Raw genomic sequence first — 13722 nt, forward strand, 5'->3', positions numbered from 1 at the left:
CCATCTCAGTGTAGCGTTAAAGACTTAAGCATCTTACTCCTTGAGGCTGGAAAGCGTGGTTTTCAGGAGATGGGCCAGACCAACACCCAAAGGAGCAGCTAAATATAGCAGTGCATGTGCGATTAGCAGAGTGGGAATCCTGAATAAACAGCACAGCCTCGGCTACACGGAGTCAATACCACTTACCGTAAAGAAGGAATTACTCCAACACGTTGCTATCCAAGATACTACATTGCTTCGGATGCGTTAGCTTGTGCCACACCCACTGCAAATGAATTGGCCATACATTTTAAAACTAATTTAATCTACAGTATTGACATGGCTTGGAGGATGTCAGTTGGACAATTTGTAGTGTGTTTAGCAAATTTAAACAATTTATAGAACTTAAACAGTAAGTTTAATTAAATTAATTATGCAGTAAAGCTGACTATGGAAGGAGGCTTTCACGGATATATTTGTAGATATGTCTGACTCATCTCTGTTAAATATTTCCAGTCATGCCGTTCACTGTCTGCTTCCACAAAAGAGAGACATCCAAACAAAAATAGAAGTGTGCATGAGTGATTTAGGAGTCACAGTTAGTGTTAGACCTACATACTATAGATATGCAATTTGAAACATTTCATGTATTTATTAAAAACTAGTGCTGAGTTTAAATGAAGATGTTTTCCCTACCAACTGAATGTTTCTACTATATGCAAGTTTTTCTTTGAAGGAAAGATCTTTCAAAATGTTTAAATTGGAAACATACTGTAGTTTTGGGTATTAATAGATGCACAGAAGCTATCAATTTAATGAAAATAATTGCATAACAAGGAGTTTTACAATTCTATTTAAACGAATAGTATTTTTTTATATAATGACTTAACTGTTATTTTGGTTAACAGGCGTACCAGCTGTAAATACTAAGAGTAGCGCAGGATACAGGGGGGGGGTTTAAAAAGGCATCTTGCACTTCTGTGACAGTCTGAAGAAATGTCACCTCTTTGCAAGAACAGAGATGTGATGGATTTGGAAGTAAAGCAATGACTAGCAGCAAGACAAACAAAGACCAAGTCACTTGCTCTAATGAAAGCATATTGCTGTATTTTCACATGTAAGATACATTTGTAGTTACTTAATGTCTCACTGGAAGTTTGAACATACAGATACAAACACTTTGCCAACAGGGCACCATTTTGGACCTCTTTTTTCACGGTCTTCACACTACAATGGACGGAAATAGCAGGAGAGGGTAAGAAGGGAAGGATGAGCAAACTGCATCTATCTTCATTACTTGTAAACCAAAAACTTTAAAAAAATTTGTACTTGGTATTAACATGAATATTCATATACACTAAAAAAAAAAAAAAAAAAAAAAAAAAAGGAGAAATTGCCACTCATTCAAAATAAAAGCTTCAACATATGGTGCAAAATGGCAACACTCAAATTCAACACTGACATCCACAAACATTCACCACATTAATTCATAAGCAGATCTCCTACATACGTGCAGTGCAGTGGGGAAGTTGGGACTTGACTGAGAACTTCACTGCGTTCATCTTAGTTTCAACATTAAAAAGCACATCTCACCAAATCAACTCTGGACTTCACACATTTTATCTTAAACCTTTTAGCCTGGTTATTCTTTTTTAAAAAGGACCGCAGAGACAGCTATACAGTTAATTTGGCAGATTGAGCTAAACCAAAGCACATTAAAAGACTGAATTTACATTCAGAAATTAAAATGTTTCAGCTCAGCACAAACATAAACACACCATAGCCAACATAAAAGTACCTTTAAATGAACCTCATATTGGCTTTATCTACAGTTGATCCTGACTTCCATCATATTACCAGACACGTTAACATAACTAGCACATCATAATACAAATCTGTAATTACAAAAATAAAAATCAAACAAAATGTTTTGTTCACATGTCAAATTTGGATTAACTGCATAAATAAATATAAAATTGTGTATCATGTATGAATTTGTAGGACGGATATTGTTCGGTTTGCAGACCTCTGTTTTCCACCTCTAATACTTTGCAGGACATTTAAGATCAAGATTTTCTGCTTTAATATAAGTGTTAAAATTTGTGTGCATGATTATGCGCATAGGAGTCTATGCCTGTATGGATCTACATGTATGCACGTGTATTGTGTGTTTATGGGTACATTATTATGAGGCCATGGCGTCCTGGAAGCCCCACACTTCTAGAAGGGCAACCTGAAAGCTCTCAGCACACAAGGGGGGGTTGTCAAAGGTGGCGCAGCGGCCAGCGCGCCCATGGTTGAGCTCAGAGTCGATGTAGAGAGCGTTCCCGTCGCCTCCTCCTATTTGACACAAGAGCAGACAGTTTGTATAAATTACGAGACTGTATTTCTGAATGGTTTTCACTTGAAAAAAAAAGTTCCAGCCTTTCTTTTACAGTACCTTGTTAAATCAAATCATAGTGTTAAATGGGATGAACAGTTTACAATAAAATCCCATGTTAAATATGATCCCATGTGAGAAAAAGATAAATACCACAGTTTAAAAAAAAAGGGACCAGAAATGCCCAAATACACAGCAATAACATATATTAATAATTTACTAACCAACTATGATGGAGTCAAAGTTGCCAGCCATGAACATGGAAGTATTCTTGGAGTTGAGGTTGAAGTGGCGGGCGGAGAGGAAGGGCGATAGTTCTCCAGCAGGTTTCTCTGGCTGCTGTAGGCCATTGTTGTCCGAGTTTTGCCCCTCGGGTGAGGCTGTCTCTTCTGGGTCCTGAGTCTTGACGGAGGAGGCTAACTCAGGGTGGCGGATCACCACCCACTCATAGCGCTCCATCTCTGGCTTCAGCTAACAAGGGAAACAGCCGTTTATTATCAATTACACACCTGAGCATCACACATTTAATATTAAGTACTGCACATTTATTAATAAAAAAAAAAAGAGATAATGATCTCAATGAGACTACTTGATTAAATAAAGGCTAAAATGAAATTAATACATTTAAAACATCTGATAGACATCAGTCCTTGCTGACGATCTCCATTTTCTCCTGGTGTCAGGTGACGTCCAGGTCAGATACTACTGGATCGAGTTACAGGAGTTTCCGATCTGCGTGTGCTAAAGTATTGGTGCGTGAGATGACGCTGTTTTCTGGCTCAGACAGCTAACAGCTGTGCAGCAACACAGATACCCAGTAAATAATTCATACAGAAGGTATTAGAGAGCCAGTCTGTTCTGCTATTTCTAGCCCAGGAGGAAGAACTGAAGCTCAAAGCAGAAAAGCTTGATTGTCAGACAATGGCACATGGCAATGTCAGTATAGTGAGTTGTGACCTACTAGGCCGGCTTTTCCAAATGGGCGACTGTCATACCAAGTTGGGCCAGTGACACTGAAATCTAGAACATGTGAAAACAGGGTGGATAGTGCCCTCTGGTGGTTATATGCTCAAAATGAAAACATTCTCCCTTCAACTGATCACTAGAAAACCTCCAGAAAGCTTATCTAAATAAATAAATAAAAAATATGTTAAGTCTAGATAGTAAAAAGTAATTCACCCTGAAAACAAAGCACTCCCCTGTGCCAAAGAAGCTCAATTTGTTGCCTCCTCTCTTCCGCTCCTCCCAATCTGTGGACAGGAAGGCTCCACATACCTGAGGCAAAAAAAGACCCAATAAGCGTCGTTGTCTGAAATAATTAAGTACATTGATATGAGTGGACGATTGCTTTGTGTAAGCTGCCAATGTTCGTGCGGAAATCAGTTTGGAACGACATAATCCAATCATACGATACCTGTGTGACCTCTGACACCTATTCACAGAGCCAAGGAAAATAAAATAACCTTAGTGCATTTAAAATGCAAAACGTTACTATGAACCTTTCTAGTTATTGAAAAAAATCCACTTGACTGCCCATGTGTATGTCAGTACAGAGGTGCTGGTAGTACAAATAATAATAATAATAATAATAATAATAACAATGATTCTGTCATAATTAAAGCTGAGATCATCATATACGATTTACATAACATTTAACACTATATTTGGCTATCCATAACAATCAGGTTTACCAGAATATATTTAGATAATTTACTTATGTGAACTGAATCAATCCTCTCATCATAATAACATCAAATATTTGATTGCATTATATCAGGATGTCTTCATATCCCATGTACACATTTTACATCACAATAATGTGCATCCTCGACTCCCTCCATCATGGGAGGAGAATGGGAGAGTTTGCTATCTGTGATGCTTACATCGCCATCTGTGGTCCGGATGAGGAGCAGAGTGGGTTCGTAGCCTTCACAATGCGAGTAGAATCTGGAGGAAAATGTTACAGATTAATTCATTGCAACCTACTTTATAAACACCCTATACTGACTCTATGGATTACACTTTAGGTTGGTAGATTTACTAAGGCACATATGCATGTACAGGCATTGTTTAAATATAGAACAAAAATGTCATGGCTCAGCTAATGGCTTCTTAATTACTTCAATAAAGACTAATTACTTCTGTTCCACAACGGCAAGCCTGCTGGTTACCTAAGGCAGGTTCTTCTGTGTACAGAACAGATGTACTAAACTAAAGCAAAAAGGCGTGGCAAATCTCTTTCTTTACCTATTAAGGACAACTATCTTCATGACAGCAGTCTCAACACCTTTTTTATTATTTACAATTTTCTATCCAACTTTACAACTTTTTTTGGTTTGCAGCTTTACATTTTGCTGACATTTTTACAGTATTTCCTTCCAGCCATTTTGGCCATAAATCAAATTCAAAAGACTCAATGCTAAACAGGACCTGATATGTAAATTGTGAGCAGCAGCCAAGATTAAGGCAGGATGAAAATATTGAGGTGAGCACTGCACAATGTACCTGTTCAGGCTGCAGCCATGGGTGGAGGTGGTGAAGAGGAGTTGTGGTTGGCACAGGGCAAAGCGCTCAGGGATCCACGACCAGATATCACGCATCTCCTTGGCACTGACAATCTCAGAGGAGAACGTGTCGGGGTTAAGTGCCAGCTGTACGTTCCGCCTGGAGACGCCCACAACACAGACACAGGAAGAGATGGAGAGGCACACAATGTGAGGCAGATCGCACAGTTGGTGATGCATAAACCTGAAAGTAACTGAGCTTTATTTGAAAGAAATAAAGACGGATCTGGAAAATAGCATCGAGAAGAAAACCCACCTAGAACTGTGAAATAACCTATGCAGTAAACACAGGGGTGAAGTGCAGATGAGACAGAAGATGGTGGATGGAAAGACATGGCAGAAACCAAACGAAGAGGAAAAAAGAACATAATGTGAGTCATGGATGCAAGAGCAGCTAGAACCATTCACCAGAGCATGGAAGAGAATAGAGCTGAAAAAGGTACAGGACATTTTAGTCAATGTCAGTTTAAAATGATAGAAGTCCAGCAAAGCTTAACTATCAAAAGAGAAAATGCTACGTACTTAATGACAAATAATATTCTAGACATGTACCAGTAAGATATCCATGTAATGGATTCAATGTCCTTACTGATGCTAGATATACAGTAGATGTGCCAAGTAAAGCCAAAAGAAGCAGCCTACTTTCTAAATAAAGGGCAACACAATAATCACAATTCACCACATTAAAATCTGATTATTGACTATACCGCTTCTGTTTGACAGTGATGCCTTTCTGCTGCAGGGACTTTTCATTTGTGAGCTGCAGCAGGGTGATCTCTTTACGGCTAAACATACGGATGGAGAAGGCCTTCTCTAGCAACTTTTCCGGGGTGACGGTGGAGGCAATGCCCTTGACGAACGCTTGAATGTCATCCTTAACTTTGCTTGAATCCTGCTGCTGGCTGCCCTGGCCTCCCTGGGCCCCTGCTTTATGCTTGCGATAGAACTTGAGCAAGGCTAAAGCCACACGGAAGAGAACCTTGTAGCCTTCCACTAAGTAGATGTCCAGGAACCTGACCACGTGGCTGAAAGGAAGGTCACCTAACACCCAGCGCTGCCAGTCGGAGTAGACCTCAAGCACATCCTGGGCTGTGGCCACGATCATTTTGTGGGCAGCTGTGCAGTACCTGTTGGCCAGGTCACCAAAAGTCATGCAGCTGGACTCGTAGGCCAGGAAAGTCTGATCCAGCAGCCGTTTGCCTGGCTCGTTGCAGGCCAGTATGCGGCTGACATGCTCAAAACACTGAGCCTCGTCTACGCTGAAGTGCAGGAGCAATGAAGTAACAGCTGGTAGTGACGGGCAGTGGGAGATATCTGGAAACTGTCCGGACACGCAGTTGATAATCTGATGGGCTGAGGTTACTGCCTCTGTCTTCAGGCAGTACCGCGGCAGAGGACTTCCATCCACGAACTCTGGAAGTTGGATGTGGGAAGAGCGCTTCTTAGTGGCTGCATTTCCCATAATGTCACGATACACTTCTGCATCTGGGGTAACTGTACGACAGGGAATGGCTTTGATGAGTTGCTGGTAGACTTGCGCTCGTAGCTTGTGGTTTTTGGCCCAGTAACCCTGCCGAGCCATCTGTTTGAACTCTTTCAGGTCTTTACAGTCTACCTTGGTGGGCCCGCTGCTCTTGGCCAGTTCCCCCATTTGGTTCCAGTCCACAAAGCTGCCATAGTCTTCTTCAGCCATGGTGATGAAAACTTGCTGGTCTTTCTGAGTGGGAAGAGAGGAGGGACGCTTCGGGGTATTGCTGACCTTCTGTCCTCCACACAGCAGACTATTTTTCTTAACCGTCCATGATGGTTACTGGAAGACGCAAATGAGAAAGCAAGAGATTAAAACATCAGTCAAAGTCAGTCACCGTCATCAGCACAGGAGCATAAAAAAAACTTTGATTATCTATGTTTGTTTCACACTGAGCAGTAGGACATTAAGAAAGATAAACATGTTCTAAATTCGCTTTGACTTACAAAACCCTACACGTCCTTGGTGAAGTCCTACAAGCAAAACTATTTCTATATACTTATCATATCAATTAGTTGAGGATAATACATGGTCTTGGGATAAGTAGAGGTATTCATATGCGTATCTGGTTCTAGAAGTGGTGATTTGCAGCAAGTTAGAACTGATGTTTTGCAAAATGACCACAGCAAATCTGTACTTGGACACCACATTAGCAAATTCCACTAATTAGATTTATGCTCTTAAGATCTTCAAATGGAAAAGAGCATGAACTGTACATCATGCATTTCATCCGAAGCAAAAACAAATCAAGTAAAACCCTTACTTGAATGGAATGCAGTGCAAGGCTGTCTTAGTGATACCATATGACAGCCAAAACAACTTCAATTGTGTGCAGACATTGGTCGTGGTCGTTGACAGATTTAATTGGCCAGACAATGTTTCATATTAAAGAAATAAAACTGGGATCTCTAGTGGTGAGAGAAATACAAACTTGTGTATGCTGTAAAAATTGACTGGCAATATATATAAAAAAGGACAGTCATGCATGTCCAAAGATTATGAGCCATATACAGTATGCTGAGAATTACTGCTGAACCTCATCAAAACATGTCACACTTGTTTTTCCAACAAGTCACATGTAGATGCATGTCCAAAGATCACTTGCAATATACTGAAAACAGTCATAGAATCATCAGATCACGTCACATTGGCTTCCAACAAGTCACATGAAGGTGCATACCAATACAATACTGAATGCAAAACTGGAAGCATTTATGGTGACTCTGTAGAGAGATTAACGGTCCTACTTTGAGGGTATGTTAACCTCAATGTTGCCATTTTACCTCTAGGAAAGGTTGTAATTGGTCAAAGGTAGACTGAAATCCAAAACAATAGAAACTGAATTGGCTAAAGGGCCTCTTTGACATTTGAGTGAATTTCAATACGTTCTCAGAATACCATTATATATATATTCACAACCCATCATGTATACAAGAGGATACCATTCAGGCAATTCAAGATGCCAAACCCAACAAGCTTAGGCTCCATCAGGTTCAACAGGCCAGTCCATTAACATCAGTACTGATCATTTAAACTGGGGCCACTTACCCCATGATGACAAATTAACTTTGCAAGGTTGTCGGAGCAGAGTGGTGTATTATCCTGCCAATATGGCTGATCTAATGTTATACAGTACCAGTCAAAAGTTTGGACACACCTTCTCATTCAACTACTTTGAAGAATATAAAATATAAAACATATTCTGGTTTGTTGAGCATTTGTTTGTTTACCACCAAAAAATAAAAATAAAATAAAGAAAAACCATTGAATGAGAAGGTGTGTCCAAACTTTTGACTGGTACTGTACCTGTCCTCATCCTCAACAGGTTAGCCTACTTACATAATGCATGTTATTGCATATACAAGTCTACATTACAGGCTTTTGTCTGCACAGCCGATGAGAGATGACAATGAATTGGCAGCTACACAAAATCTGAATGAGCACTAACAGCTCCCATCAAAGTGCATTCATGCATTTTGCTCAATTTTTTTTTTGCAAAATCTGAAAAAGATAAATAAAGCACCTATAAAAAAAAAAAAAAACGTGAAGCTGGAGCGTGCACATTGAACTGTACATGTGCAGACCTGCACGGACGTGGTTAGGTGACGTTGCTGTAGAAGAATCACGGATTTTAAAATTTGATCTTGGAGGCTGTGGAGCAAGTGCAGATGCAAATACATCATCATCACAGCAATGGGTAACGTTACAGTGTCTGCCACCTTACATGACAGTGTCTGCGGGTACGGCGGTGCCATCATTACAGCTGCAAAGGCAAGCAAAGCTGATGACCCTTTAACGTTAGCTAGGCAGCAGAGGTGGTAGTAGCCTGTGCACACGAGTCACGGGGTATTTAAGATCACCGCCCGAGTACACCTGATACACCTTTTTCCATTCAAACATGCCAAGTTAGCATTGCTAGCGTGTTAGCTAGCCGCAAGCTGCTCCTGTCAGTGCATGCAAGGAGCTAACGACCCCTTGAACAGACACAACAACGCTAGCAGTCAGACAACACAACACGCAAGACGAACACGAAGCCATGCAATTACTACCAAATACTACCAGAAAAAACTAAAAATGACAGTAAAAATGTGTTGGCTAACGTTAGCTAGCATACATGTTACCAACCACTAATTCATCTGGTCCGCAGGCTGTCTTGGAGTTTGTTGATGTGGGGAAGATTTCAGCTTGAATTTGTGGAAAAGAGATGCATTTAAAGCTGAAAGCTCGTCGACAGGAATAAGAATGACCTCTGCCGCACACCACCGAAGACTGGTCACTACCTGACGACCACTGACAGCATGTAAACTCACGGTGTCCTCACCTGGTTGTGAGATGTCTTGAGACGTGCAGCAGTATTCCTATTAAGTTGCCTCGAGCATGCGCAGTGGCTCCAACCTCGTTTACGGTCCTGCGTCTGTGCGTGTGCTGCTGGAAGCTGCATTGAGGGGCTCAGGTGGGCTGGTTACATATATATATATTTATATATATATATATATATACTGTTTACTGACACTTTCTGTGTACGTTCTGGTTAATTCACAATAACTCCTCTTAGAAAACATTTTGATCAAATTAAAGAGAGTGAATGAATAAAAAACAGCCAGAACAACAACAAATATGCATTAGCTAGTCCTTATGTGCTCTATATATGTCAACTAGGCCTACTTATATTCAACTCATATAACACACACATTTCCATAGACTTCCATAACATATACTTGAGCTTTATAGGAATGCCACAAACAACCATTAGTATGATAATAAGCGCATGTTCTTTACTTCTAGAGGTCAATTTACACTATTGTGACCATGAAGAGGTTGCATGGCAGATCACAGTATCTGATTTTTCTTGTTTACGTGCAGACTTGCTCCGTCACATAAGTGATGGCACTGAGACAGCCAGGAAGTACCCTAGCAAGGGCAACAAACCCGGCCTTTGTACTCAAAGCAACCGGCAAAACACGACCGCCCAACACATGACAGTTATTATTGATAATTTAATTGTGGAACCATCATTGGCTTCCAGAACAACTTGTTGTCCGGCCCTGTCTTGTCCCTCTTAAACACAGCTGATGTCTTTAATGTCCTCATTTACGGTGACCTTCTTAGTATTAGAATGGAGAAGACAGAATGTGCCTTATATGCTTATGTATGATAGAGATGTGCGAGTAATCTTTCAGTCTTAGCCAAAGATTTAGCAGCATTTGGCCGGAAGCTGGAGTTACTTTCCCACCCAAAATATTACAAGAGAAATTCATCCACATCTCAGCATCCATTACACAATAGTATACAGTACCAGTCAAAAGTTTGGACACACCTTCTCATTCAATGGTTTTTCTTTATTTTTATTTTTATTTTTTTCTACATTGTAGATTAATATTGAAGACATCCAAACTATGAAGGAACACATATGGAATTATGTGGTAAACAAACAAATGCTCAACAAACCAGAATATGTTTTATATTTTAGATTCTTCAAAGTAGTTGAATGAGAAGGTGTGTCCAAACTTTTGACTGGTACTGTACTTCTTTATTAAATTTAATTGAGTCTTGTCTTTAAGATTCACAAGTTCATCATACCTCTGACTGCTCTAAACAGCTTGTGTTAATCCATTTGTCGCCGAAGTGGGTTAGAAAGACGAGAGCAGCAACCATGTCACATGATGATCTGCAGGAACACCATATCATTATGATGATTTCACATTTCAGTTGTCTACACAGCTCAAAACATAAAACATATATAGTAACTCCAAAATGCATGTGTTTTGTGTTTTATGTGAAATTGGTGTGTTCATGCTCTTGTTGGTGTGTACTGTATTTGTGAGTAATTATGAGGGAAATTGAGGAAAGATCTTGGTATCAGGAAAAAAACATGAGTGAGTATGAGGGATCATCAGCGAGTGTGTGTGTGAGAGTGAGAGAGAGAGAGAGAGAGAGAGAGACATATGGGTGTAAAGCCAGTAAGCTATTAGCTCCAAGCTTATGGAGGTTTATGCGCATCAAATCGTGCCGCTGCCACACACTGCGTGACATCACTCCAGTAACCCCTCCCCTTCCTCCTATCTCTCATGGTCATGCTAGTGCACACATGCACATGGTTTATGCTTTTAGATGCTTGTTTAAGAAAGGAGATGCACTTATGACTTCTGGTGACTAGTAGTTCTCTTGAATACCTATGTTGAATACACTTATTGTAAGTCGCTTTGGATAAAAGCGTCTGCTGAATGACTGTAATGTAATGTAATGTAATGCACAGTGGCATAGATGTGCATATATTTGTTTATACCCACAATCTAAAAACAAATTCTATGAATAACACATAAGACAACACAAGACCAGGATCTGAAACACTGATTTCATATCAGCCCTAGCCTGGAAGATCTGACCAATCCTGTTAAATTAGATTAAGAATTAGACCAGATAGTCCAGTTGTATCCTGTAAACATACACTTTAAGAACAGGGTTTTTTCGCCAAACAACTTATTAAAGCTGGTAAACATACAATGACGTTTGATAATTGAATAGTGCTCACACAGAACTGTTCAAGTTGCACTGTGCAGCTATAAAGCCTAAATAAAGGTTTATCCAAAAACAACTGGATGGATACTAATGGTGCTAATCATTGAAGCTAGTAAGAAATATATGATAACCCTTAACAGCTTTTCAAATGTGAGGATTTTCTATGCTCCTATCATTTTGAATTGATTGAGTATCTTTTTTTTTTTTTTTTACTGTTTGTCAGAGAAAGTAAAAAGTAAAAATTGACATCGACAGACAAGAAATAGGCAAACAAAATGTGATGGGCGTGGCTTATGTCAGAGTAATTGATAAGATTTGTTATAAAACATAATCAAGAGATAATCAATAATTATAATAATCTTAGAATTAGACCTCTTGCAGTCATAGATCCCAGTATGAGCTGTAGAGTCCAATTTTAGCCAGTAGACTTTCTGCAGCTTCCCCTCAGCAGGTTTTAACCTCAACTGACGCTGGTGCTGTCAGCCAATCAAGGTTAAAGTTGTGGCTGCTTACGCATTGAAGCGAGGTAGGTGTGGCATCCGGTGTTCATGGCCTTCTAATTGGAAGGCCAATTAGAAGGCCACTCCTTGTTCTGTATCATCGCTGTATGTCAGCTGATTCAGTGACACAGTGCCCCATCTGTCTTTATCCAAACGGGATGTTGTTAATAAGTTAAGTGGTGTGGAAACTTTTGTCCGGCTGTCTCGCACTGTGACTGCAGTCCTCCCCATTACTGTTGCGTGTTCATTCTCATGATCATCCTTTTTATTAGTCAAATTTAAATAGCTCACAATAACATTTTTTTTCTCTCATTTTTTTTCTTTTTTGTATTCAATGTAGAGTTAATTTGATTTGAGTTCCCAGTTGGATATTCTTCAGTTGAAAACATTTGTGTTAAGCTCTATTTCCTCTATTTCTCTGCAAGAACACCTTGGCACTATGGCGCCCTCCTCAGGTACCTGGGAGACTCTGATCTGTGGTCAATCTGTGTGGCATTTCCACTTGTGCAACTTGTGTGTGATTAAATAAACCAGCATTGTGACTCAGTAAAACACACTTGTCTTTCAAAAATGCGATTATTATTGTTTTTCTTTTACACATATTTATTCAAGCACTGACAATCACATTGAACCCTCCAAAGAAATACATTGCTTGTCTGAAATACATTAATTGTGACAACTGTCTTACCACACAGTAAATCAGAATTACATCTTAACTTAACTTTAATTGTTTTCTATAAAGTTTCCACTGGGTATTTTCTAGGATCCATTATTATGCTAGCTATTGTTCCTATCATTACATTTGTACTGTCTTTTGTCCGTATTGTGTCACTTAGTGCCAGAGGTTTGCACTATTTGAGCTATTTAAATGAGCTCCCTGCTTGAGTATCAATTCACAAGCAAGGCTTAAGTCTAGCCAGCGCCACTGAAAGAAACTGTGTCACCCAATAGCGTGGGCTCCATTGTATCTGTGAAAGGCCTAAGCAGCACTCTGGCTATTGTTTTCTTTAAAGGGGAGTCATGTTACCTTGACAACCCGAGGATGGCTACCCATAGGTCCTGAGCCAGAGAAAAGGCACGGCCAGAGAAGGAGGGAAAGAAAGCGAAAAGAGACAAAAAAGGAGGCAAGATACTTCCCAGCCCTTACTTTACTTATCCTTTTTTTTTTTATTTGTGTGTTTTGAAAACAGGCCCAATGGTCTCCAGTGGGTTGGGACGGAGACCAAAGGAGGTGAGGATGTGTGTTTCTGTGTGGGGTTGTCCATGTGCTGGTTTGTTTTGTAAATTGAGCTGTTGTCATCTCTTTATCTGTCTCACATTGACACGCAACAGCAGTTGGGTTTTGCTTAGGTTCAGTATTTCTCTCAGAATTTTAATAAACATGTTTAACACACGCGCGCTGGCAATAACATTACTTTAAATGTATTTATGCCTTTAAACTTAATCAATAATGTGAAAGTGTGACCATTCATTTTTAATATTAAGAAACTGGTAAAATAGATATCTGCACACTTTAGTCTATGCAGAGAACACTATATTTTAGCTTTCAGTCTATAGGACCTTCATCAGAGCATACAGGGTTCAACTCCTGATACTTCCAGCACCTTGTTTAAGATAAAGCCAGGTGAAGCAGTGTTTATCCTGCAATATAAATAAACTACAATGGTTCTTTTCTGCTTGAATACAAATATGAATGTTGAAAATGAAATTGCAGCAATATCAATTAGCATTTTCTTTGTTCTAGGCATACCT

General features: G+C 39.7%; 1 protein-coding gene across 2 annotated transcripts; it reads right to left on the reverse strand.

The window, feature by feature from the left end:
- Positions 1 to 933: 933 nt before the first annotated feature.
- tbc1d24 (TBC1 domain family, member 24) lies at positions 934 to 9380 on the reverse strand. Of its 2 annotated transcripts, none has more exons than XM_054598965.1 (7): positions 9273 to 9380; positions 5631 to 6733; positions 4865 to 5023; positions 4243 to 4306; positions 3539 to 3634; positions 2584 to 2830; positions 934 to 2319 (listed from the first exon to the last, which is right to left on the reverse strand). In XM_054598965.1, exons 2-7 carry the CDS (start codon positions 6614 to 6616, stop codon positions 2165 to 2167), a joined length of 1707 nt encoding a protein of 568 aa, XP_054454940.1. In that variant the 5' UTR covers positions 6617 to 6733; positions 9273 to 9380; the 3' UTR covers positions 934 to 2164. The 2 variants fall into 2 exon arrangements, with proteins under 2 accessions (XP_054454940.1, XP_054454939.1); XM_054598964.1 differs by having other exon boundaries at positions 9077 to 9374.
- Between the last annotated feature and the right edge of the window lie 4342 nt (positions 9381 to 13722).

This window comes from Anoplopoma fimbria, chromosome 5, assembly GCF_027596085.1.
Source record: "Anoplopoma fimbria isolate UVic2021 breed Golden Eagle Sablefish chromosome 5, Afim_UVic_2022, whole genome shotgun sequence".
In the NCBI taxonomy this organism is placed as follows: Eukaryota; Metazoa; Chordata; class Actinopteri; order Perciformes; family Anoplopomatidae; genus Anoplopoma; species Anoplopoma fimbria.

Excerpts from the sequence above, each read along its gene's own strand:
- tbc1d24 (XM_054598965.1), bottom strand. The coding sequence starts at position 6,616 with ATGGCTGAAGAAGACTATGGCAGCTTTGTGGACTGGAACCAAATGGGG. Across the intron at positions 5,024-5,630 it reads ATCACTGTCAAACAGAAGCG|GCGGAACGTACAGCTGGCAC; the intron begins GTATAGTCAATA and ends GGGCGTCTCCAG. Across the intron at positions 4,307-4,864 it reads CATGGCTGCAGCCTGAACAG|ATTCTACTCGCATTGTGAAG; the intron begins GTACATTGTGCA and ends ATTTTCCTCCAG.